The 27,341-nt window shown below is 37.9% G+C and overlaps 2 protein-coding genes across 5 annotated transcripts in view; one reads left to right on the forward strand and one right to left on the reverse strand.

The window, feature by feature from the left end:
- trip12 (thyroid hormone receptor interactor 12) overlaps positions 1-14,316 on the reverse strand; it is a 62,826-nt gene extending 48,510 nt beyond the window's left edge. For all 4 annotated transcript variants that reach the window (XM_082182836.1, XM_082182835.1, XM_082182834.1 and 1 more), the window contains exon 1: positions 14,199-14,316. The gene's annotated coding sequence lies outside the window, so the exon portion shown is untranslated. The remainder of the gene's footprint in view (positions 1-14,198) is intronic.
- A 406-nt stretch (positions 14,317-14,722) lies between these two features.
- On the forward strand, positions 14,723-21,922 carry fbxo36a (F-box protein 36a). Its single transcript, XM_082183128.1, has 4 exons — positions 14,723-14,828; positions 15,423-15,531; positions 15,625-15,797; positions 21,334-21,922. The coding sequence occupies exons 1-4, from the start codon at positions 14,733-14,735 to the stop codon at positions 21,481-21,483; spliced, it is 528 nt and encodes a 175-aa protein (XP_082039254.1). The 5' UTR covers positions 14,723-14,732; the 3' UTR covers positions 21,484-21,922.
- The last annotated feature ends 5,419 nt before the right edge of the window (positions 21,923-27,341 follow it).

Here is a 27,341-nt window from a genome sequence, read left to right on the forward strand (position 1 = left end):
TTGTGGTCAAGGGTCACATATCTGGGTCACTATTCTGTTCTTAATCCAACTTGGGTTAGTGGGTTGATGAAAAGCTGATAATTAATTATATCATAAAACTAATTTAAAAAAAAAAAAATAGGATTGCACAATTAATCAAAACCGCAATATAATGATTTTATTTTGTCTGATGCTCTCCGTGTTTAAGAGAAAAGTGCTGCACTGGGTTCAATTACATGCGAGCAGTTCATGCGTTTTTGTGCTGCAGAAAAAAAAAAGGGAAAAAAAAACGCATTCCTTTGCGATTTCATTATCGCACTAAAGCCAAATCGCAATTTTGGTTTAATTCCGATTAATCGTGCAGCTCTACTCCACATAAACTCCCATCTCTGCATGTCACTAATGTGCATTTGGGAAAGCAACATACGGTAGGATCATTAAAATGTTCGTACATTTGCATAATTTCCAACATTTCTGTAACTTTTATAAAGCAAATAGTCTATTTCTATTGGCAGCAGAGAGTGGCCTCATTATCAGCTTTTCCACTGTCGAGCAAGTGCAAGCCAAGGCTAACAACGTGCCAGGCAAGGGGCAATAGCCTCAGATCTCGGATTTAAAAAGATCTATAAATTTTTCACGAAATGATGCGATCTGAGGAAGTCTGACTTTGAGCGGTCTCTCCCGTCTCTGTCCTTTCAGTCAGAACACAGGAGTTGATATTTACAGGAGAATATGATTTAACCGGAATACATATACACAATTAAAATCATACATGATTTGATCAAGTTCTTCAAGCAGTCTGGAATTTTCCATAAATGTGTATATTTATTAACGCAGTGGTTAACATAAGTAGCCTTTAAAGGGGTGGTATAATGCTCTTTTCATAAGATGTAAAATAAGTCTTTGATGTCCCCAGAGTGTGTATGTGAAGTTTTAGCTCAAAATACCCCACAGATATTTTTATATAGCATGTTAAAGTTGTCACTTTTTGAGGGTGAGCAAAAACGCACCGTTTTGTTTTTCTGTTTTCACCAATTCACACTCTAAGTCAGATAGAATAAATGCATATTTGGCGTGCTGTCCGAGGAGAGGGCTCCGGGCTCGGTATTCGGCCCGAACCCAAAGCTCCCCCCTTATTCCAGGCTGTGGAAGAACAAGCCGAGAGTGAGTGGAGGGATGCTGAAAACTGTCAAGCAATGTTAGGTGAGTTGACAGAGTGAATAAATATATGCTTCCTCTCATGCTGATAGGGTAGACATGGTAATTGTTTGTTGACAAGTTGATTGGATTGATTATTTGAACGTGCTCCTCCCGAACTTTGCTTATGAAACATCATGTGTAGATTCCGCCATCGCGTCTGTTATAGAAGATATTGACAGCGCATTCATTTTAAAAGAGGAACAGAGAACCGTGATCAAGGCATTTGTCGATCGAAAAGATGAATGAAGAACATACGTCACTTACTCCGTTGCTCTGATTGGTTGTAGGTCTATCCAATTGAGTGCAGAGGCATTTTCTTTTCTGGTTCGGTTGAAACACGCCCCATAATCACAGCGCAATGGACCAGTATCAGACTCATATTCTGAGGAGAATCTGAGTATGACGACGTCAGGCTAATATATGACAATATCCAGAGTAGAATTTTTTGGCCAAGTCATCCATCCCATACTATAGATAATTTTACAATAAAACACTAAGAAAAGCTTGTCTGTCTCATAACTGCAACGTGTTTTTAAAGTGCCCCTATAGTGCTACATTAAAGGTTCCTAATATTAATTTTGTTTTTGAGGTCTGCTACAATAGATTTAATGCATCCAAGGTCAAAAAACACTTTCATTTTCTCATAACATACATTGCAGCATCACCTCTTTTCTCAGTGTCTGAAAGGGCTTGATCAAGGATCCAGTCTCTCTGAACCCCTCCTTTCCGAGAGACTATTCTGCTCTGTATGGTCAGATGGCCCAGTCTGTTGTAATTGGTCTACTGCTTACAGCATGTGTTGGAAATGAATAGGGCTGGGTACCGAGTTCGATACTTTTTAGGTACCGACCGAATTGCCTCGATACTATCGAGTATCGAAAAATGACTTGTTCGGTACCAGATTTCGATACCTAAGGGGTTAACTCGTCAACGTCAGTGCTCAAACAAATACATATGAAATGCACAACGACACACCTAAAGTCGCTCACGCACATACACGCAAACTCTACACACACGAGACGCGCGGAACTCTCCGCGCACATACTCATATGAGACGCGCGCACGCACACACAAACTCTCCACGCACATACTCATATGTATGAGACGCGAGCACACACACACTCGCGCACATACTCAATGAGATGCGAGCACACACACAAACTCTCCGCGCACATACTCATATGTATGAGACGCGAGCACACACACACAAACTCGCGCACATACTCATATGAGACGCGAGCACACACAATACCCTAAAGATGTGGAAAAGTCGATCAAAAGTGTGGGTACATTTCTCCAGGCTCGATGCCAACAGCGCGCGATGCAGTATTTGCGGTAAAATAATTGCTGCAAAGACTGGTACCAGGACAGATATGATGAAGCCCTTGACAGTGCACGGAGTAAACATAAGAGCAGAAAGTTGCTCCGTCTTCGACTGGTAACTGAAGAGATACCTTGCTGATCACTCTGACAGTGTTTATATTGCAATAATGACCTACTGAATGTACACTGCCGTTCAAAAATGCTTTGGTTAGTCAGAATTTTTCTTCAGTAAGGATGCATTAAAGTGATCAAAAATGACCTTAAAACATGTGTAATGTTACAAAAGATTTCTGTTTCAAATAAATGCTGTTCTTTTGAAAATTGTATTCATCAAAGAATCATGAACATTTTTATCATAGTTTCAAAAATATTAAGCAGCAAACTGTTTTCTGTGACACTGAAGTAATGATTTTGAAAATTCAGCTTTGACATCACAGGAATAAATGACATTTTTAAATATATTCAAATAAGATTTTAAATTGTAATACTATTTCACAATGTTAGAAATTTTACTGTATTTTTGATCAAACAAATTCAGTTTTGGTGAGCATGAGCTCTTTAAAAAAAAAAATTTGTTCCTTTGTGCACTGGCTAAGGAGCATGAGTCAAACTGAAAAAATAAAACCAAAGTTTTTCTGAGGTAATGTGTTATGTAATCTTGTTCAAATGGATTTCATAAAATTGGTATCGAAAAAAGTATCGTTCAGGAACCGGTATCGAAATCAAGGTATCGGTATCGAAATGTTTTGAACGATACCCAGCCCTAGAAATGAAACAGAATCAATTCTTTCTTTTAGGAGACAATGTATTTGTCCTGCACTTCGATCTTTAGAACTTTTAAATTCACAAACAGCTATATTACACCCTGCATGAAATGTAATCTTCGAAAAAGCAGAATGGGGCACTTTAAATTATTTAAATATTTGCTTAATCTTGCTTAATATGTACTTTAAATATTTTATGTCAAAGCTGTAAAGCTGACAAAGTTAGTGAATCCCCAACCTCAATGAGTGTTAGAAAAAAAGAAAAAAAAGCATGAAGGTCCACCCCTAACTCCACCCATAAACATCCGTCACTGGGGTGTAAGCAGTTCGTATGAAAAAGTACGATTGAGATATTCATAAATTAGCCACCAATTTGCCAAAACTTAAAATACTGCCATGAGATGGCATTGGAATCCCTGTTCTAAACTGACTGTCCGATTAAAAACACTCAATACTCAGACAAGAGTTACACACAAGACACTTATTCTCCACAACAGTATCTACAGTGTCGATTATTAAGCATGACATAGGAACTAAAGCTGCACGATTATGGATAAATTGAGAATTTTTGCTCAAAACATGAAAATCGTGATTCTCCCACGATTCTGAAGGAAAAAAACATTGGACAACTACACAAAATAACATGCAAACTAAAGGTTGTGACAAAATGTTTATTGCCGTGCTATATTTTAAAAAAATACATTAATTTGAACAAAATAAAAAATAATTTGAAATAAGTCAATGTCTCATTCATAAAGACTCGTTTTGTTATTGGATGAATCAGCGTTTGTGAATAAATCTTTTAAACGAATGATTCAATGACAAACACTTTGTCATGGCAGCTGCTCTCTCCGGATCAATGGCAGCGCAAATGCAGTTTTGAGAGTTGCAGTGTGATGATCGTACTTTCAAAGGTTAAAACCACAGTCCCTATTCTCCTAAAATCTTTGGTTTAAAAACAGTTTCACATCGCAAGTGTCAGCGGAGCAGCATGATGGCCGACCCTCTCATTCATTAACATAGGCAACAAAAATACATGCCGTTCACACTCCACTGACGCTTGCAATGTGAAACAGGCGTAATAGACAGTGGAATCGTTGTCATTAAGAATTAGATTGTGTGGTATTTGAATTGAGTTTGCGATCTTTTAATGGCTAATCGTGTAGCTCTAATAGGAACTGTTATTATAAATCAATTCACAACCCATCTAAATAATCTATAGCAACACCCTAAGAACAAGCCAGAACATAAAACCAATCAGTTTCACCACAGAAAGGCTAAATAATGCTGGCTAAGTTTTGCAAATGAAAACCATGAGCCATAAAATTTCAAAATGAAACTCCACATCAGAGTAATGTGGTTACTTTGAATCAAAAGTTATTTAAAACAAAGCTTCATTTGAAGCCCCCAACAATTTTATATGGTGGAATGTGTTGAAATTAGTATATTTACAAATGATGAGTTTGAACATGAACTCATTAAAAAATCATATTTTTCTACGGTTTTCAAATCAAAACTCAAAATGATATGCATACAAGCCACCAGAAAAGCTGGCGAGCAGCTTGTATGATAAAGATGTTGATATGCAAAGCGATATCTGTTTCTAACCTTTATCTGAGGACACAGTTTAAAAATGTACACATTGTTCATTATGCATAACTGGTGTAAGACCTGAAAATGAAAGTGTTATTCTCAGAAACAATTCTAAGAAACAGTTATTCAAAACGCCATCAAAATTCTAATACAATAATAAAAAAATACTCAAGCAATGGGGTATATAATTTTGTGAATGACGGGTGTTTTATACACCAGAAACCCTGCTGAGCTTTGAGCGGAAATCTGTGGGTGTTGATTTTGACAAGTGCTGCTATGAAAATCTTTTGCAACCTATACATAACCGGATATTTTCATGATTGACATTCAAATGGAATTAAATGATCACTTTTAGCAGGAGCACACCTACATCTACAATATGAAATGTTTGGAGGAAAAGTGAGAATATACTGAGAGCTGGAACTGATGATTCCTTTTCCAAACATTTAATCAAACGTTAAATCTAACGGTCTAATAAAATGGTTAACAAAATGAAAGTGGAATGAAACCACGCTAATCGTTTAATGCTGCATGGACTGTTTATCAGCTCGGAGCAATAATAGTGCAGCACAAGCTTAGAACAGGTTTACACGCGGGCGACCTCAAGACACCATTACTTCACTGTGCTAGGAGATCCAGTAAGCGATCAAAGCATTTGAATTCACCACAGAATCGCTGCGAGAACTAATGGGAAGTACCCATATTCAGCACAGAATTCTCTGTTATAAAATACAGCTATCAGATCAAACACTGACATGGAAACCAGGAGAAACTAGGGGTGGGCGGTATGACCAAAATTCTGTTTCACGGTATGACTAATTTTATTTCACGGTAACGATATATTTCACGATATAGTTATATATTTATATAGTTATTCTCGAAAAATCGACAAAAAGGGCTTTGTATAATAAATAAACCCAAATACTTTAGAAATGAAAAGTACTTCATAATATTACTTCATGAACATTCTATTCATAATAAATTAGTTACTTCCTTTTAATTTGTTAGGATATTAGTAAATACTAGTTATGTTTAAATGTTTTCCCGGTACATTATTTGCAATGTCTGCTTATACTGCGTTTTAAAGGGCTTGTTTTGCTCTTTTTGTGATATCTGCCAACCTGTCACCTAAAGCTTTAATCAAGAGAGTTTCATAAGTGTTAAGTTCATCAAGTTCATAAGTGACTAGGAGAACAGCAGTATGAAAACCGAACAGCAGCTACTGTTAGTGTTGACTAAGTAGTGTAAATTATACACACCTTGTAACTGCGTCATTATTTTACCATAGCCCGGTGAACACCGACACACCGCGCTCCCTCTCAGTGCACTGCACACGTGCGTGCGCGCGTCTTTTGCATCAGTAAAATGCGATCGGTTAATTTGAGTGACAAGTTGTAATCACGCATTGAATTAAAGGAAGATTTAATCAGCTGGTTCAGTGGCCAATTGTTTGGAGTTAGAAACATAACTCGCGCTGCATATTTAGTAATTTTGCCTCAGATACAGGATTATACATTCGCTTTAACAAGCAGGTTGTTCATTACCACGGCAACCGCTCGCATGTCATGCTGAATGCGATTTTCGTGTTTAAAAAGTAACTATAATACATAAGAAACACTTAGATTGATATATGAACTGTTGTTGTCAAGTAAGCTTCATGCTTTCCCTGTTGCGATCGTGCACTCCTCTAAACTGTAGCTAGTTTAGCAGTCTAGTTGACTGCTGCGCCTTTCCCCCCGAAAATATCACGTTAACAACAACCCTTTAGAAAACGTAATTCCTTTGTGAATCCTCTTGATCTGCTTTCTCCATGTTTCTTTGACAAATCTCAGTGTCTCCGTCTCACGCACGCTGCACATGAGTTAACCACGCCCACTTATTTACATGTCGCGGTATCACGGAATAAAAAAATCTGTTACGGTTGACATTTTCTACCGCGGTAACGATATATACCGTCATACCGCCCAGCCCTAGGATAAACATTGTGCCAAACATTAAGGTTTTTTGAATACACAAATCATCAGCATTAACCATAGATTTAATGTAGTAACGCTAACTGTAACTGTGGTATTGTGGCAGAAATAGTCTTTTTTTCCCCATTATTCATCTCAGGGTTCATACAATCTTTTTAAAGTGAAATTCAAGCACTTTGAGGGCTTTCCAAGTGATACACACTTTTTCCAGCACTTCAAAGCTCTAAATATGATGAATTTATGTTATTTTAAATCTGATGATTTGTACAACTAAAAGTTTATAAATTTAGGAAAACTACGTCAAACAAACATTTATCTTTATAAAATGTAATATAAAAAAACGACATCAAATTACCACTATAACCAGTAGATGGCAACAGAGGAGCAGTTATTGACTGATTAACCATTTCCACTCCCTAATATTTAGAAAAAGGTAGGAAGTCACAAAGTCTCATGGAAAAACAAAAACTTTTCTTCAAATTGTGACTGAATTAGCCTAACACAGAAAACAAGTAAAGAATGCTCTTTTTATAATAACTGAGGCAGTCAGTCAGTTCAGTATAATTTTGGATGAGTGGACAAATCTTCTCATAGCGACCTTTCTCCGTCTTGCGCTCGAATGTTTAAATTGGCAAGGCATAAAAGAGTTTAGTTTAAACACAGATAGAAATGTGTGCTGTTCAGGTCTCTCCTGTGCTTGCGCATTATCAACCCCTAGGTGATGACAGCGTAAATGACTGGTCATATAGAGCAAACGGCTCTCGCATTGAACAAAGTTTAGGGGAAGCCAGAATGCGTATCTATCGACAGAAACATACATTAGCCTAACTCCTTCAGTCTTTTCTTTTTTTTTACATTTAGATGCATTTGTGTCGTCAGATTTGAGATGAACCACGGTGCAAGTGTGTGCCGAACCGTGGGTGAAGAACGGTATGGTTCGGTTCTTTACAGAGAACCGTAACACCCCCAATATAGACTGATAATATGCAAAACATTGTATTGTGATAATTTTGCCCTATTGCCCAGCCCTACTGATTAGAGGTTCATGACTATTGAAGAACTTTTGTGGTATAAAATAAAAGCCTACAATGCAACATTTGTCTAGTGTAGGAAGTTGTGAGATGGGGGGCAGGGATTTACACTCTTAGCCTGGATACATTTTACTCAGGGCAAATGTCATTTTAAATATGCTCCAGGCACTAAAAATGGATCCTTGCAGGAGAGTGAAATTTAAGTGGAAGTTAAGGCAATTAAAAAGTTCTCCTTTTTCATTTCTAGAAGTGGTGAGGAATGAGACATACAAATGGACAAATGCATACAGATACGCAAGCACAAACATTTCTTAAAGAAAATTTTGTGGTAGTCCAATTCTGTTGAACAATTTTCAAAGTGCCTATGCACACAAATTATCACAATCACACATTCTTGTCTTGTTTCTTAAAAACTCTACAAACTAAGTTCACACTGCAAAGACAGGCATAATAACCTAAATAAACACTCCTGTTGTCTTAATTTAGGAATTTAGAGAGAAATGGCTGCCAAAGTTTGCTGTCAAACTGTCAATTAACTTGCTGAAGGTATCATGTAATCACTGCAGTGCAATCAAAGGCAATATTTTACAAGCAATAGGCCCGGAGACTCAGATGTAACAAACTCAACTTCCCCAAGGACTTTACTGTTTATTCTATTATTACACAATCACGTTGAAGAACAGAGTGACAGACCACGGGTAGCAAACAATGACGTAATGATCACCAATAAATTAAGTAATCATTACATCCATTTTGTGTGGTACACGTCACGATTACCTTTTTTGGGGTTTCCTGTATCATTTTATAATTTTACCAGCCTGTGTTACAAATGTGTTACATCTAATGGTAGTTTCATCAAGCCTCTACAATGAGAGAAAATCCCTTGCATATGCGCAACAAAAAAATGGGTCTCATTCACTAATACTGCATGGATTATTTCTTATTTGTACGCACAGGAGAACTTCTCACGAAAAACCTCTGCCTAATTCACACAAACATTTGTACGCACATGAATTTGTTCTTAATCTTGTTCTTAACCTTGTTCTGATTTAGTGAATTTGGAGTATTCTAAATGAGCAGCCACGTGCACAAGGTTAGTCATTTGCATATAATACGTACAAACCATCTCCATATAAGAGCTTTCCACACACTTTCCTTTCAGCCTTTCGTCACTCTCGTCAAACTTGCCGCTGTCTGCAGACGTGCCTGATCCTCGAGCAATGCCAAGGTGTGCCATTCTCCCCAGTTCTCACAATAAACACCTTTTATACAGACTCAGATTACAGACCTCTCATTAGCCAGCTGTACATACGCGTATAACTGCATTATTCAGAGACAACTCGCAGCTTTTCTTACTCTTTATCTGTATATGATGGAATGTATTTAAGATGAAATTAAATTGTATTTAATCATTTTTGTATATAATTTTATATATGAATTAGTACAATTAATGCAACATTTCAATGGAATTATAGTCATGTTAGGATGAAATATAACTTAACATGATAAGGCTGTACAGAGTAAATGCTTTTATCGTACGTGTGGTTTCAGTTTTTTCGGAATAAATTTTATCATGAAATTGGCTGAATCTGTTTTTTTTTCGTAAAATCATTCATTCGCACATTTCACGCACAAATTTGTGCGTACGGATGCTTAGTGAATGAGACCCATTGTCTTTAAATCACCTGTGACAAATTGTTTTTTTTTGCCTCTAACTCAGATATATTTTGCTGCCTGCTGAGCTTGGCTGAGAGCGCCCTCTGTCACTGTCTCTCACATGTGCATGTGAGAGAAAGAAAGATGCCACATAAGGAGAATTAACGCACTAGAACCAAACGCAGGGCTCGACAATAAGGACTGCACAATGGCCAAGAGTTGACAGAATGGGCTCTGTCCTGATCGGGCCAGTGCTGCATCGACATGAAAATGTATAATTTGCACGTTTTTAAGCCTTGCCAATTTTAATCATTCAAGCGCAAGAAGACATGAAAGAAATCAATTCGGCACTCACACGCTGTGTGAGAAGTATTGTGCGCACACATTGGACTTGCGCGCACAGAAAGACGCGTCTGACAGCATGTAAATACTGAATAGCGTTCTCTTTCACGTCTTGTGCTTGGATGGACAATTTCACACAAAATGATATCAAAATGCCCGTCTTGGTGAGGATCCTAGTAAACAGTCGGTAATGTCTTAAGTGAATGTAAACAGTCGAGAAAGACAACGCATGTGTATCAGTTGATTGGATCCATGCATTATGTCTTAAAGTAACAGCAGTCAAAAACAACAAACAAAGACTCAGTGCAAAAAAATCTATCACTGCTCTTGACTGAATAACATTTGTAACTTTAACAAAGATTAATCTAGATTGCATTTATACAGTGAAGACTGCAGTGTTAATTTACATTTCAATACTTTATTCAATTTCTGCAAGTAAACTGTATATAACTACTGATAGATCTACCTAAAAAACTACTTGCTTGTAGTTTGATTATTGGTTCTTTATACAGACTGTCTTTAATAATGTTTGAAAATTATATTTTTATTTACATAGAATTTGCTCATTTGCATTGTTTTCACATTCCATGTAAAAAGTCAGGCGAGTAAAATAGAAAATTTACTAGCCAATGGCGACTCGAGTATCTGTGTGTCCCTATAGGGTTGTTTATTATTTTTCACAAAAAAGGGGAAAACTGTCTGAACAAGCTGTTGCTATTCAAAAACACTAAATAATTGTATCTAAATATTCAGTGGTCTTAAATACGACTCTCCGTACAATTTTGCTTGCTTGGCACTACCGCTGGGAGGAGAAACTAATGGTTTTAATTACTTCACCCCGGTTATAACTGACACAAGATCAGCTCAAGTAAACTAAAAATGGTCCTGAAGTCTGCCGAGAGAAAATATAAAGCAGCAAGAGGAACCCTGCCATACAGGAGATACTGACCTTCAATGTGTCCAAAATGAATAAATACTTTGACTTTTCATTTAGATTTTTCCCATTTATCCATTAGGAATTGATTGGATCATGAAAATGGTTTCGGAGGTGATTAGATTAGAGAGGGTTTGAAAAATAAGTCAAAAAGGAAATTTGTTTCAGAGGTGGAGCAAGTCATCACATTCTAATGAAAGATAAACATTTTTTCTTTTAAATAATGCACTCTGATGAATCATTCACAGTTTCCTTACACAAAACCAGGAACTCTATAAAGGAAATGAGGTCAATTTTGATTTTATGTTGACTTTAACTGGGTGCTCATTTCGAATATATTAAAAATGGTAATTACCTATAGTGTACACTGCTTTCCTTAGTCAGTGGGAGACCATTAAAACTCTAGCAGAACCATCCTTTCTTCACAGCAAGCTTGTTCATCTTCATACTGAACCACTTAAATGTTATCCACATACAACAAATCTAAACGCTACACTTGAAGCAAAAAATCTGAATAATGTAAAAAAAACACCCTCCCCTTCCCAAGCGATATATTCTGGATGTCAAGAAAGTTAACTGCCAAACCAAGATTGTCAACTTCCTGTTTAACCCCAATCTTCACCACACCTGTCCCACACTGGACTCATCTTGTTAGCGTGAAGGTAACGGCAAGCGCTATGCGAACTTACCGGCCGTGTGCAAATGCCTCAACCAGCAGCCTAGGGCGACAAGAACGTGGACAATAATGGGTGAAGGAAGGAGGAGGGGAAGAGTGAAAAAAAAGTTGATTTTAGTCAAATGTGTTATTCCATTAAATGATGACAACGTAAAATCAGAGGTGAATTAAATTATAACTGTAGACTAAGGTGGCAGCCATTTTGTTCAGTAATATAATCAAAACTTGATGTCAAGTGTCATTCTTTGATATGCAAGACATTTTAGAAACACTAAAACTGACTGCAATATCATAAGAAAAAGGATGAGAAATACAGAATGAATAGGCTATAGGCTACTTAATCACACTCTATATAACCCCTATATGACTTTAGATGAGATTATAAAATGAGGCTCTAACCACATTCAGCTACACTGACAGGGATAGAACACATTTTAACTTAATAAACTAAGCTTGTTTCATGCATTACAACCATAATTGTGCCTCTCCTACACACTCAAATGAAAAAGGTAGAAATTATGCTCACTAATTAGGCATTGTATTGTACAAACATCCCACAGATTAAGAATGCTGCTTTTCTATATATATATATGAGGATAATAGATAATTTTGTTGTTTAACGTTCCATTCAAGTGTGCGTCATTAATATAAATAGAGTATACCCATATCTTTAATAAAATAATATACACATACAAACGAAATTAACGTCCGAAAAGAGATCGTGACGCATAAAAACGGTGTCTATGTCGTCAGTTCGCGAGGTTTTTAAAGACAGCCGTTAACATTCAAATATGATGGATTTTGACAGAAAATATTATGTTGTTTTGTTCAAACGAGCCTAAAGGCCTTGCTTCTCACAACGACACCACCATTAAAGCTAACGTTACTTCAGCAAGCTAAGCAACGTCCACGACATTCAAACTACTAAACGTCAAATATACAACACAAACATTTACAGAACCGAACAGGAAAAGCGCAAATTTCGACCATAACGCCAAACAATTAACAAACATGTCAAACATACCCTGTGCAGAGACTTCTAACGTTACTTCCCTAAAGAGAGGGTGAACTGTTGTCGACGATTAGCAGTTGAATTCCTTCGTATGACCATACGAACAAAACAAACCCATCGCTAGATCCGATCAAGCGCAGTTTGCTGACTGGGAATTGTGCTGCTGTGTGTATTTGGACTGTTGACATGAAAATACGACATGATTATGAAGGCCGTTCTCAGCACAGGCCTGAGCCGATCCTTTTGTTTATTTTGCCCAGTCCATGAAACAAACTCCAATCAGCCCAGACCAGCGTGCTGTCCTTACACAACCAAACCACACACAATTTCACCTCACAAAAACAAACACGAGTTTAGTTAGTTATAAATAAACAAAATACAGCATGATAAGTTGATTTTCGCACTCCAAGGCCTTACACACCGGTCTCGCGTTTTGTGGCCCTGCAGAGGCGCTTTTGCGAATTCAAAACATCTGCGGTGGTTCTATAAAAATGATTGGACATTCAAAACTACGTTGCCACGGTTGTTGTAAGGCACCACAGTGAACAACACACGATGGGGAGAGAATTTAAGTGAAGTTAACGAAGTCCAGGTGATAATCACGATCAGCTAATGCTAGCCCTCACGCTAGCCATGCTAAGTTAAATAAAACACTCAAAACCATCAGCGTATCTAGCCACTCACAAATTAACACATTTTTAAGACTGACAAACAGCTTGAACTAGTTTTAAGCGTTTGATAAGAAAAGGGCACGGTTTTGTGCTAAGCTGTCTTTGGTGCTAACTGTTTAGCACGGCTAACCGATGCTAATCTGTTGAAGGGACGAAGCGTGACAAGCGATTAACAACAAATAACAGGCATTAATTACAACATCACAAAAAACATAGTATAATGTGAACATTCAATACAATAGCACTAAAAAGAGGAATACTGTACCGTTGCTGTCAGTATTTGGCCTACATATGGCAAAGCTAAAGAGCAAAGCCGGTCTCCTGTCGACGTGTATGCGGGCAAGATCAGGTCAAAGTGACTGAAGACGTAAACAAACTACCAGCACCAGCTACACTAATCAACAATCACCTGAACACGACTGGATACAACAGACAAATCAACACTTGTGATGCATCGAAACTTCCTCATTTAAATTAGACGTTTTGTGACATTACTAACAAATAAAGGAGAAATAGAGAGAAACGTGAAATCATTTCTCGTTACCTTCTAACGTTAGTTCGTGGGCCAGAATATTATTTATCTTAACAGATCTCTAAACTGGCCCATCCCTTAAAAAACTAAGAAAATCACCAGAAAATGAGTCGTCATATACATTGTGCTACTCAAATGCAGGTCTCATCTTTATGGTTATAATGTCCCGAATATTTATTTCAAAGGGGATGTAAACGAGTCTCAATTCGCTCACGATATCTCTCCAAAGTTATTAAAAAAAGATTCGAGAGGCTTATTGTCTATACCATAATACCAATGCCAAAAAGTGAATATATAACACTAATACATAAACAGAAACAAACAAGGGAAAAATGAAAAGGGCTCGAGGGATGACAACTGGAAACCATTTTTTTCTTTCGTCTGGCTTTTCTCACTCATATTACACGGCTGCTGATTCACACGATGGGCTCCGATGCGCATAGGACGTAAGACGATCCCCGGACATTGAAGTTATATATATAGATGTATATTTTTGGTGTTATTGTAATTACCTATTTGTTCCAGTGTTGTAGTAGCTGTTAGACACAGTGCAGCAGCAGCAGCTTTACCTTCATCAGCTGAGCGACCTGCGAACTGCCGCATCACATCCGCTCCCACAGCGTTTCGTGCTTCCGCAACGCACTACTTCAAACACTAAAGAACAACGATTATGCCAGCAACCGGCGCGCCGAAGCCTTATCAACCACCGCAACTACGAGAATAACGTTCATTGGAGCTATTGCGAACGGGTTGTGTCACCATTAACCCCGCGCTTTATGAGTGTGTGCATCAGAAACGTACGTCAAGATTTCAGAATATCAATCCGCCGGGTCGTGACCCCTCCAACACCACCATCTTAAAAAACCGTTCACCCTTACATCATTTTGTGTTAACTATTTTTTAAATGATTTTAGACATATGTGTTTCTGTCAAGCCAGATGTGAATATGTAAAATAATAAAATAAAAATAATAAAAAAACATTTCTATACAAAAAGTATCGTTTTTTTGTGTACCAGTTGTCATGGTAACAGATAAGCGTCCAAATATGGCATCTCTGCTGGATGAAATTCTGTTTGAAACTGCTGGACAAGGTCCACCTCCCTCTAAAGACTACTACCAATTTTGTATCACACAAAAAGAGGTATTTAACAGTAGCCTACACAAAATGATAATTCAATTGAGATAAATATTTAAATGTGGTGGTGAATTTTTGCATTAGGTTACCTGAATAGAAAAAAACAGTCTGCCATGTCTGAAAAGCAAAATTTATTATCCTGTTAAAGTCGGCATGAAACAGAAGTTGCAATTGTCTTTTCTTCCCTGTATTGTGATGTACATATCGGAGCAAAACGGCTTCTCGAAAAAGAAAAATGTAGGGCGGGACTTGATTTTGTCCATCGGGAATTGATTGTGGTTTGATATTGGTCAATCTCATGTGAGTGACAGGTTGTCCCGCCCTCGTGCCAGTGGTGACGTCATCAGAGAAGAGATGTATCTGCAAGAGGGAGGAAAAATCATTGTGATTAAAGATAACAAGGGCACATGGATTTAAAAAAAATTAAAAAAATTTGCACGGATGAATCATTTATAATCATTATGTCAATATTCCATAAAAATAAGAATGTAAATTCTTTAACTTTAACTAATATCAGTCATACTAAGATAACAACAAAAAAAAAAAGATAAATGTTTATATAGTCATATTAAGCGTTTCATAACTCTTTATTGCCAACAGCTTATATGGAGGTGGTGGAAGATTTCAGTCCGAACTGAATTCAGAGGGACAGGACCTGGAGAGATAAAAATGTTCCACCATGACTTTTTGAATGATTCAAAGTTTCAGGGTACCGATCCAGTCTGAGTTATTCTCCAGCTTTACATTTAAATATGTGATCCAACTTGCAATCATGATTTGTGAATGCTATTCCTGATTTTAGAGCAGTTAGCTGTGGTGTTTGGCACCAGGATTCTGGAGTACACTTTGGCTTTGTGTCAAGGGCATTTTGACTACCTGGAACGCTTACCTGACCGACTGCTCCTTAAAATCCTTTCCTACATGTCCATTCAGGACATTGGCTGTCTCAGCCAAACCTCAGACAGGTTTAAGAAGGTTAGAACAATACTGTCCCTTGTTTTTTTTTAGCTAAATGAAGGTTTCATGTCTATCAAATTATATTTTACATTGTACACATTTTGAATCTGTTTTATTATTACTGATCATTGCTAAAGAAAACATCACTATTACTATTGCTCATCCCCCCTAACACTAAGTAGCCTATTAAAGGGATAGTTCACCCAAAAATGAAAAGTGACTCCCTCATAGGGATAGTTACTCCCTCATGTTGTTCCAAACCCATAAGACTTTCGTTTATCTATAGAACACAAATTAAGCTCTTTTTGATGAAATCTGAGAGCTTTCTGTCCCTCCGTTTACAGCTATGCAACTGACACTTTGACGCTTCAAAAAGTTCATAAAGAGATCGTAAAACTAATCCATATGAATTGAGCGTTTTTGTCCAATTTTTCTGAAGAAACTCAATCGCTTTACATGATGAACAGATTTAATTTAGGCTTTTATTCACATATAAACATTGATCAGTGAACGTAAACAGAAGCTCAACTAAACCTGCTTGACATTCAAGAACAAACCTCATTGGTTCTTGTAGAAGCTCAGACGTGCTGCGTAACACGAGAATGAACCTCATTGGTTCTTGAGGAAGCTCAAATGTGCGTAACATGAGAATGAATCTCATTGGTTCTTGCGGAAGCTCAAACGTGCTGCGTAACGACAATGAATCTCATTGGTTCTTGAGGAAGCTCAAACGTGCTGCGTAACACGAGAATTAATCTCATTGGTTCTTGAGGAAGCTCAAACGTGCTGCATAACATGAGAATGAACCTCATTGGTTCTTGCAGAAGCTCAAACGTGCTGTGTAACAAGAATGAATCTCATTGGTTCTTGAGGAAGCTCAAACGTGCTGCATAACATGAGAATGAACCTCATTGGTTCTTGCAGAAGCTCAAGCTTGCTGCTTAAGATGAGAATGAACCTCGTTTGTTCTTGAGGAAGCTCAAACGTGCTGTGTAACACAAGAATGAATCTCATTGGTTCTTGAGGAAGCCCAAACGTGCTGCGTAACATTAGAATGAATCTCATTGGTTCTTGAGGAAGCTCAAACGTGCTGCGTAACATGAGAATGAATCTCATTGGTTCTTGAGGAAGCTCAAACGTGCTGCGTAACATGAGAATGAATCTCATTGGTTCTTGCGGAAGCTCAAATGTGCTGCGTAACATGAGAATGAATCTCATTGGTTCTTGAGGAAGCTCAAACGTGCTGCGTAACATGAGAATGAATCTCATTGGTTCTTGCGGAAGCTCAAACGTGCTGCGTAACATGAGAATGAATCTCATTGGTTCTTGAAGAAGCTTAAACGTGCTGCGTAACATGAGAATGAATCTCATTGGTTCTTGAGGAAGCGTAAACGTGCTGCGTAACATGAGAATGAATCTCATTGGTTCTTGAGGAAGCTCAAATGTGCTGCGTAACACGATAATGAATCTCATTGGTTCTTGAGGAAGCTCAAACGTGCTGCATAACATGAGAATGAACCTCATTGGTTCTTGCAGAAGCTCAAACGTACTGTGTAACACAATAATTAATCTCATTGGTTCTTGAGGAAGCTCAAACGTGCTGCATAACATGAGAATGAACCTCATTGGTTCTTGCAGAAGCTCAAGCATGCTGCTTAAGATGAGAATGAACCTCGTTTGTTCTTGAGGAAGCTCAAACGTGCTGTGTAACACAAGAATGAATCTCATTGGTTCTTGAGGAAGCTCAAACGTGCTGCGTAACACGAGAATGAATCTCATTGGTTCTTGAGGAAGCTCAAACGTGCTGCGTAACATGAGAATGAATCTCATTGGTTCTTGAAGAAGCATGTTACGTGCTGCGTAACATGAGAATGAATCTCATTGGTTCTTGAGGAAGCGTAAACGTGCTGCGTAACATGAGAATGAATCTCATTGGTTCTTGAGGAAGCTCAAACGTGCTGCGTAACATGAGAATGAATCTCATTGGTTCTTGAGGAAGCGTAAACGTGCTGCGTAACATGAGAATGAATCTCATTGGTTCTTGAGGAAGCTCAAACGTGCTGCGTAACATGAGAATGAATCTCATTGGTTCTTGAGGAAGCTCAAACACTGCAAAAAATGCTGTTCTTACTTAGTATTTTTGTGTTGTTTCCAGTCCAAAAATCTAAAAATTCTTAAATCAAGAAGCATTTACTAGAGAAGTAAAACTACATAAGAAATTATTTTTTGTTTTCAGATAAACAGTAAGTAACTTAAGTAATTTTTGCTTAAAACAAGCTAAATTATCTGCCAGTGCAGTAAGAAAAAAAAACTTAATTCAAAAAAACTTAATAAAAACATAATCTTAAAACAAGATTATTTTTCTTACTGCACTGGCAGATAATTTAGCTTGTTTTAAGCAAAAATAACTTAATATACTTTCTGTTTATCTGAAAACAAACTATAATTTCTTATGTAGTTTTACTTCTCTAGTAAATGCTTCTTGATTTAAGAATTTTTAGATTTTTGGACTGGAAACAACACAAAAATACTAAGTAAGAAAAGCATTTTTTGCAGTGAACGTGCTGCGTAACATGAGAATGAATCTCATTGGTTCTTGAGGAAGCTCAAACGTGCTGCGTAACATGAGAATGAATCTCATTGGTTCTTAAAGAAGCTTAAACGTGCTGCGTAACATGAGAATGAATCTCATTGGTTCTTGAGGAAGCGTAAACGTGCTGCGTAACATGAGAATGAATCTCATTGGTTCTTGAGGAAGCTCAAACGTGCTGCGTAACATGAGAATGAATCTCATTGGTTCTTGAAGAAGCTTAAACGTGCTGCGTAACATGAGAATGAATCTCATTGGTTCTTGAGGAAGCGTAAACGTGCTGCATAACATGAGAATGAATCTCATTAGTTCTTGAGGAAGCTTAAAAGTGCTGCGTAACATGATAATGAATCTCATTGGTTCTTGAGGAAGCTCAAATGTGCTGCGTAACATGAGAATGAATCTCATTGGTTCTTGAGGAAGCTTAAAAGTGCTGCGTAACATGAGAATGAATCTCATTGGTTCTTGAGGAAGCGTAAACGTGCTGCGTAACATGAGAATGAATCTCATTGGTTCTTGAGGAAGCTTAAAAGTGCTGCGTAACATGATAATGAATCTCATTGGTTCTTGAGGAAGCTTAAAAGTGCTGCGTAACATGAGAATGAATCTCATTGGTTCTTGAGGAAGCGTAAACGTGCTGCGTAACATGAGAATGAATCTCATTGGTTCTTGAGGAAGCTTAAAAGTGCTGCGTAACATGATAATGAATCTCATTGGTTCTTGAGGAAGCTTAAAAGTGCTGCGTAACATGATAATGAATCTCATTGGTTCTTGAGGAAGCGTAAACGTGCTGCGTAACATGAGAATGAATCTCATTGGTTCTTGAGGAAGCTCAAATGTGCTGCGTAACATGAGAATGAATCTCATTGGTTCTTGAGGAAGCTTAAAAGTGCTGCGTAACATGAGAATGAATCTCATTGGTTCTTGAGGAAGCTCAAATGTGCTGCGTAACATGAGAATGAATCTCATTGGTTCTTGAGGAAGCTTAAAAGTGCTGCGTAACATGATAATGAATCTCATTGGTTCTTGAGGAAGCTCAAATGTGCTGCGTAACATGAGAATGAATCTCATTGGTTCTTGAGGAAGCTTAAAAGTGCTGCGTAACATGAGAATGAATCTCACTGGTTCTTGAGGAAGCTCAAACATGCTGCATAACATGAGAATTAACCTCATTGGTTCTTGAGGAAGTGTAAACGTGCTGCGTAACATGAGAATGAATCTCATTGGTTCTTGAGGAAGCTCAAACGTGCTGCGTAACATGAGAATGAATCTCATTGGTTCTTGAAGAAGCTTAAACGTGCTGCGTAACATGAGAATGAATCTCATTGGTTCTTGAGGAAGCGTAAACGTGCTGCATAACATGAGAATGAATCTCATTAGTTCTTGAGGAAGCTTAAAAGTGCTGCGTAACATGATAATGAATCTCATTGGTTCTTGAGGAAGCTCAAATGTGCTGCGTAACATGAGAATGAATCTCATTGGTTCTTGAGGAAGCTTAAAAGTGCTGCGTAACATGAGAATGAATCTCATTGGTTCTTGAGGAAGCGTAAACGTGCTGCGTAACATGAGAATGAATCTCATTGGTTCTTGAGGAAGCTTAAAAGTGCTGCGTAACATGATAATGAATCTCATTGGTTCTTGAGGAAGCTTAAAAGTGCTGCGTAACATGAGAATGAATCTCATTGGTTCTTGAGGAAGCGTAAACGTGCTGCGTAACATGAGAATGAATCTCATTGGTTCTTGAGGAAGCTTAAAAGTGCTGCGTAACATGATAATGAATCTCATTGGTTCTTGAGGAAGCTTAAAAGTGCTGCGTAACATGATAATGAATCTCATTGGTTCTTGAGGAAGCGTAAACGTGCTGCGTAACATGAGAATGAATCTCATTGGTTCTTGAGGAAGCTCAAATGTGCTGCGTAACATGAGAATGAATCTCATTGGTTCTTGAGGAAGCTTAAAAGTGCTGCGTAACATGAGAATGAATCTCATTGGTTCTTGAGGAAGCTCAAATGTGCTGCGTAACATGAGAATGAATCTCATTGGTTCTTGAGGAAGCTTAAAAGTGCTGCGTAACATGATAATGAATCTCATTGGTTCTTGAGGAAGCTCAAATGTGCTGCGTAACATGAGAATGAATCTCATTGGTTCTTGAGGAAGCTTAAAAGTGCTGCGTAACATGAGAATGAATCTCATTGGTTCTTGAGGAAGCGTAAACGTGCTGCGTAACATGAGAATGAATCTCACTGGTTCTTGAGGAAGCTCAAACATGCTGCATAACATGAGAATTAACCTCATTGGTTCTTGAGGAAGTGTAAACGTGCTGTGTAACATGAGAATGAATCTCATTGGTTCTTGAGGAAGTGTAAACGTGCTGCGTAACATGAGAATGAATCTCATTGGTTCTTGAGGAAGCTCAAACGTGCTGCGTAACATGAGAATGAATCTCATTGGTTCTTGAGGAAGCGTAAACGTGCTGCGTAACATGAGAATGAATCTCATTGGTTCTTGAGGAAGCTCAAACATGCTGCATAACACGAAAATTAACCTCATTGGTTCTCGCACATCAAGCACATCATGCTTGAGCTTCATATAACACCACTGATGTGTGAGTTGATGGATTATATGTGAATAAAAGCCTAAATTAAAACTATTCATCATATAAAGCAATCGTGTCGTGTCTCTTTAGAAAATTTGGACTAAAACACTCAATTCATATGGATTAGTTTTACAATCTCTTTATGAACTTTTTGAAGTGTCAAAGTATCAGTTGCGTAGCTGTCAACTAATTTCATCAAAAATAACTTAATTTGTGTGAAGATGAACAAAAGTCTTACAGGTTTAGAACGACTTGAAGGTGAGTAATTAATGACAAAATATTTTGGGTGAACTAACCCTTTAAACTTTGTGCTACAGAAATGATAGAGTGTGATATGTGTTTTTATGTAAATGTACATGTGTGTCCAGATATGTAACTCAGAGGAGATCTGGAAGCAGACTGTGATGGCTCATTGTGATATGATTTCTGAAGACATGGAAATGCTGGCGAAAGCCATGGGTTGGAAGAACATCTTCTTTAAGTTTTATTACAAACAAGAACATGGCAACATGGCCTGACCTGCAGAGGAAGAAGATAAAGCCAATCCTGCATCTCCATGAGCTATTAAATACAACTCTCAATCAACAAGACAATTAAAACGATCTCAAAGTGTGCATTAATTTACTACTTCTGTATTTTAATGCTTGCAGTTATTGATTAAAGACAAGTTTATGAAACATTCAAATGAAATCCTATGCTGAGTGGCAAAATATTAAAGCATTACTTTGAAATTATTAATGTATGCAAAACATCATTATAATTGTGTTATTAGTAATTCGTTATTCGTCTTTTTGTTTAGAACATGATCGAATTATTCACCCAGTATAACAGCACGTCTCTGATTGACTGTTTGGCTCTTTTCATTAACTGCAGTGTGGAAAGTGACCAGCAGATGGCGCGCGTTAATAAAGTGACTGCATGCAAAACCAATGCAACATACTTTCACTGTATGGTCGAAATAAATCACTCAATTTGATAAATTCCTTGCTTTAATTCCTTAATTTAATTGTAAGTGGTTTTGAAACGGAAAGTCTTGAGTATTTTTATTTTTTAGATTGCCTAGTTAATGTTCTTTATTTAGTTAAAAAAAAAAGATATACAACATTCAAAGGTAGTTAATTTTGTATAGACACATACAGCTAAATAAAAATACAATTCACTGAACTCACATTGTCCCTGAGACATGATGACACACCATATGGGGTAAGTTGTCACAATAGAAGCTGGTGTTTATTAACATTGATTTGAGAAGAAATATATTTAATTTTCACTTAAGTAAAAATATTTGTATTGAAATGTTTATAGGTCTATTATATTTATTATAATAATATAGGTCATTTAATGGCTTTTCAGCACTGCGAAAACCATATGAAACATAAAGGCCTGGTTTCACAAACAGGGCTTAAATTAAGCCAGAATTTGGCCTTAGCTCAAATAGGGCATTTAAGTAGCTTTTATAAATGTGCCTTAAAAATGACTGGTGTGCATCTTGAGACAAAATAATGGCACTGAGATATTTTAGGATATGTCATTGCAAGTTGCTTTCAGTTAAAACTGTTCAAACATGCATTTCTTCGACTAGCCTAGGTTTAAGCATGGTCTGTGAAAGCGTGTTTTTTTTTCTTTTCTTTTTTTTCTGCAGCTTGAATCACTCAGCCAGTAAGTGGTGACACGTGACTGTCTTACTGAGTGATTTGTTGAACAATTCTCTTCAACCATTCAAAAACGAAACAGCACTCGGAGTCGCAGCGGTTGTTGTAAGTTACTTATTAATAATGTCTTATTTATCAAACTATGTTTAAAAGTAATCATATGCACAGTGCTGTAGTACTGAATATTTGCATGGCTATGTTTACAGCCAAATCTGTCGTGTTGATTAAAGTTACCACTCATTATCGTGTGATAAATTGCAACACGTGACAGATTTGCCATTTGCCTTTTCGGTTAAAATTTCTGGTAAAATCTTCATTATATAGCCTCTTCTCTGTCAATGATGTGTTTTTTTAATTTTTTTATTATTGTTGTTTTTTATCACTTGTTTACCCAGCAGTTATAAAAAATAATAATATGATAGCCTACTGGGGAATCTAAGACCGTTTTGGACTGAGTGTCTGAGTGTTTGAAACCACCAGCATACAAAACTAGTAAGCGGGGTAAAGTTAGTTTTGTTTTCGATATTCCCCAGACATTCGCTGAAAAATGACAATACCTCACAAACGACTTGGCCAAAAATTATTTAAACCCTATTACCGATAAAAAGGCAAGGCTTAAAATATTTCACAAGCTTAATTTTCCGTATTTTCGCTCTATATAATAAGCACTGCCCCTCAAAAGCCGACGCAATGTGAGTTTCTCCGGGAAAGCTCGCTCTTGACGGAGATGCGAGTAAGGGACCGTGGGGAAAGTGCACTTTTTCTTCGTTTTTAAAGAAAACGCAGAGTGTGTGTTTTTGTAATAGCTTTTTGATTTTAAAGGGCCTATTGACATGAGACCAGTGCAGTTCGGTAGGGGGCCTCAGTGGGCATCTTTAACAACCTCTCCTTTACCCCTACTGGCGGAAATCGGTATTGCATGTCCAAAATTAACATTCTTTTCGTAATAGCTTTGTCCATGAGTTAGACAGAGACATCAAACCAGTGTCATTAAGTAGAGGAGGACAGGGGACAACTTTCACAACCTCTATTTTTAGCCCTACTGCTCTATTTTTACCCCTACTGGCGGAAATCGGCATTGCATGTTCAAAATTTACATTCTTTTTGAAATAGCTTTGTCCAGCAGTGAGACAGAGACATCAAACCAGTGTCATTAAGTAGAGGACGACAGGGGACAACTTTCACAACCTATATTTTTACCCCTACTGGCGGAAATCGGTATTGCATGTTCAAAATTAACATTCTTTTTGTAATAGCTTTGTCCATGAGTGAGACAGAGACATCAAGCCAGTGTCATTAAGTAGAGGACGACAGGGGACAACTTTCACAACCTATATTTTTACCCCTACTGCTCTACTTTCACCCCTACTGGCGGAAATCGGTATTGCATGTCCAAAATTAACATTCTTTTTGTAATAGCTTTGTCCAGCAGTGAGACAGAGACATCAAACCAGTGTCATTAAGTAGAGGACAACAGGGGACAACTTTCACAACCTCTATTATTACCTCTACTGCTCTACTTTCACCCCTACTGGCTGAAATGGGTATTGCATGTCCAAAATTAACATTCTTTTTGTAATAGCTTTGTCCAGCAGTGAGACAGAGACATCAAACCAGTGTCATTAAGTAGAGGAGGACAGGGGACAACTTTCACAACCTCTATTTTTACCCCTACTGCTCTCCTTTCACCCCTACTGGCGGAAATCGGTATTGCATGTCCAAAATTAACATTCTTTTTGTAATAGCTTTGTCCAGCAGTGAGACAGAGACATCAAACCAGTGTCATTAAGTAGAGGAGGACAGGGGACAACTTTCACAACCTCTATTTTTACCCCTACTGCTCTCCTTTCACCCCTACTGGCGGAAATCGGTATTGCATGTCCAAAATTAACATTCTTTTTGTAATAGCTTTGTCCAGCAGTGAGACAGAGACATCAAACCAGTGTCATTAAGTAGAGGACGACAGGGGACAACTTTCACAACCTCTATTTTTACCCCTACTGCTCTACTTTCACCCCTACTGGCTGAAATGGGTATTGCATGTCCAAAATTAACATTCTTTATGTAATAGCTTTGTCCATGAGTTAGACAGAGACATCAAACCAATTTCATTAAGAAGATGAGGACAGGGGACAACTTTCACAACCTCTATTTTTAACCCTACTGCTCTATTTTTACCACTACTGGTGGAAATCGGTATTGCATGTCCAAAATTAACATTCTTTTTGTAATAGCTTTGTCCAGCAGTGAGACAGAGACATCAAACCAGTGTCATTAAGTAGTGGAGGACAGGGAACAACTTTCACAACCTCTATTTTTAGCCCTACTTTCACCCCTACTGGCTGAAATCGGTATTGCATGTTCAAAATTAACACTTTTTGTAATAGCTTTGTCCAACAGCAAGACAGAGACATCAAACCAGTGTCATTAAGTAGAGGACGACAGTGGACAACTTTCACAACCTCTATTTTTACCCCTACTGCTCTATTTTTACCCCCACTGGCAGAAATCGGTATTGCAAGTTTAAAATTAACACTTTTTTGTAATAGCTTTGTCCAACAGCAAGACAGAGACATCAAACCAGTGTCATTAAGTAGAGGAGGACAGGGGATAACTTTCACAACCTCTATTTTTACCCCTACTGCTCTCCTTTCACCCCTACTGGCGGAAATTGGTATTGCATGTCCAAAATTAACATTCTTTTTGTAATAGCTTTGTCCAGCAGTGAGACAGAGACATCAAACCAGTGTCATTAAGTAGAGGAGGACAGGGGACAACTTTCACAACCGCTATTTTTACCCCTACTGCTCTACTTTCACCCCTACTGGTGGAAATCGGTATTGCATGTCCAAAATTAACATTCTTTTTGTAATAGCTTTGTCCAGCAGTGAGACAGAGACATCAAACCAGTGTCATTAAGTTGAGGACGACAGGGGACAACTTTCACAACCTCTATTTTTACCCCTACTGCTCTGCTTTCACCCCTACTGGCGGAAATCGGTATTGCATGTCCAAAATTAACATTCTTTTCGTAATAGCTTTGTCCATGAGTTAGACAGAGACATCAAACCAGTGTCATTGAGTAGAGGAGGACAGGGGACAACTTTCACAACCTCTATTTTTACCCCTACTGGCGGAAATCGGTATTGCATGTCCAAAATTAACATTCTTTTTGTAATAGCGTTGTCCAGCAGTGAGATAGAGATAGAGTCATTAAGTAGTGGAGGACAGGGAACAACTTTCACAACCTCTATTTTTAGCCCTACTTTCACCCCTACTGGCTGAAATCGGTATTGCATGTTCAAAATTAACACTTTTTGTAATAGCTTTGTCCAACAGCAAGACAGAGACATCAAACCAGTGTCATTAAGTAGAGGACGACAGTGGACAACTTTCACAACCTCTATTTTTACCCCTACTGCTCTATTTTTACCCCTACTGGCAGAAATCGGTATTGCAAGTTTAAAATGAACACTTTTTTGTAATAGCTTTGTCCAGCAGCAAGACAGAGACATCAAACCAGTGTCATTAAGTAGAGGAGGACAGGGGATAACTTTCACAACCTCTATTTTTACCCCTACTGCTCTCCTTTCACCCCTACTGGCGGAAATTGGTATTGCATGTCCAAAATTAACATTCTTTTTGTAATAGCTTTGTCCAGCAGTGAGACAGAGACATCAAACCAGTGTCATTAAGTAGAGGAGGACAGGGGACAACTTTCACAACCTCTATTTTTACCCCTACTGCTCTACTTTCACCCCTACTGGTGGAAATCGGTATTGCATGTCCAAAATTAACATTCTTTTTGTAATAGCTGTATTGCATGTCCAAAATTAACATTCTTTTTGTAATAGCTTTGTCCAGCAGTGAGACAGAGACATCAAACCAGTGTCATTAAGTAGTGGAGGACAGGGGACAACTTTCACAACCTCTATTTTTACCCCTACTGGCAGAAATCGGTATTGCATGTCCAAAATTAACATTCTTTTTGTAATAGCTTTGTCCATGAGTTAGACAGAGACATCAAACCAGTGTCATTAAGTAGAGGACGACAGGGGACAACTTTCACAACCTCTATTTTTACCCCTACTGGCAGAAATCGGTATTGCATGTCCAAAATTAACATTCTTTTTGTAATAGCGTTGTCCAGCAGTGAGATAGAGACATCAAACCAGTGTAATTAAGTAGAGGAGGACAGGGGACAACTTTCACAACCTCTATTTTTACCCCTACTGGCGGAAATCGGTATTGCATGTCCAAAATGAACATTCTTTTTGTAATAGCTTTGTCCAGCAGTGAGACAGAGACATCAAACCAGTGTCATTAAGTAGAGGACGACAGGGGACAACTTTCACAACCTCTATTTTGACCCCTACTGCTCTACTTTCACCCCTACTGGCTGAAATGGGTATTGCATGTCCAAAATTAACATTCTTTATGTAATAGCTTTGTCCATGAGTTAGACAGAGACATCAAACCAATTTCATTAAGAAGAGGAGGACAGGGGACAACTTTCACAACCTCTATTTTTACCCCTACTGCTCTATTTTTACCACTACTGGTGGAAATCGGTATTGCATGTCCAAAATCAACATTCTTTTTGTAATAGCTTTGTCCAGCAGTGAGACAGAGACATCAAACCAGTGTCATTAAGTAGTGGAGGACAGGGGACAACTTTCACAACCTCTATGTTTAGCCCTACTTTCACCCCTACTGGCTGAAAT

The sequence above is a fragment of the Leuciscus leuciscus genome, assembly GCF_965113295.1.
Source record: "Leuciscus leuciscus genome assembly, chromosome: 10".
Lineage (NCBI taxonomy): Eukaryota > Metazoa > Chordata > Actinopteri > Cypriniformes > Leuciscidae > Leuciscus > Leuciscus leuciscus.

Excerpts from the sequence above, each read along its gene's own strand:
- fbxo36a (XM_082183128.1), top strand. The coding sequence starts at position 14,733 with ATGGCATCTCTGCTGGATGAAATTCTGTTTGAAACTGCTGGACAAGGT. Across the intron at positions 14,829-15,422 it reads TTTGTATCACACAAAAAGAG|CTTATATGGAGGTGGTGGAA; the intron begins GTATTTAACAGT and ends TATTGCCAACAG. Across the intron at positions 15,798-21,333 it reads CCTCAGACAGGTTTAAGAAG|ATATGTAACTCAGAGGAGAT; the intron begins GTTAGAACAATA and ends ATGTGTGTCCAG.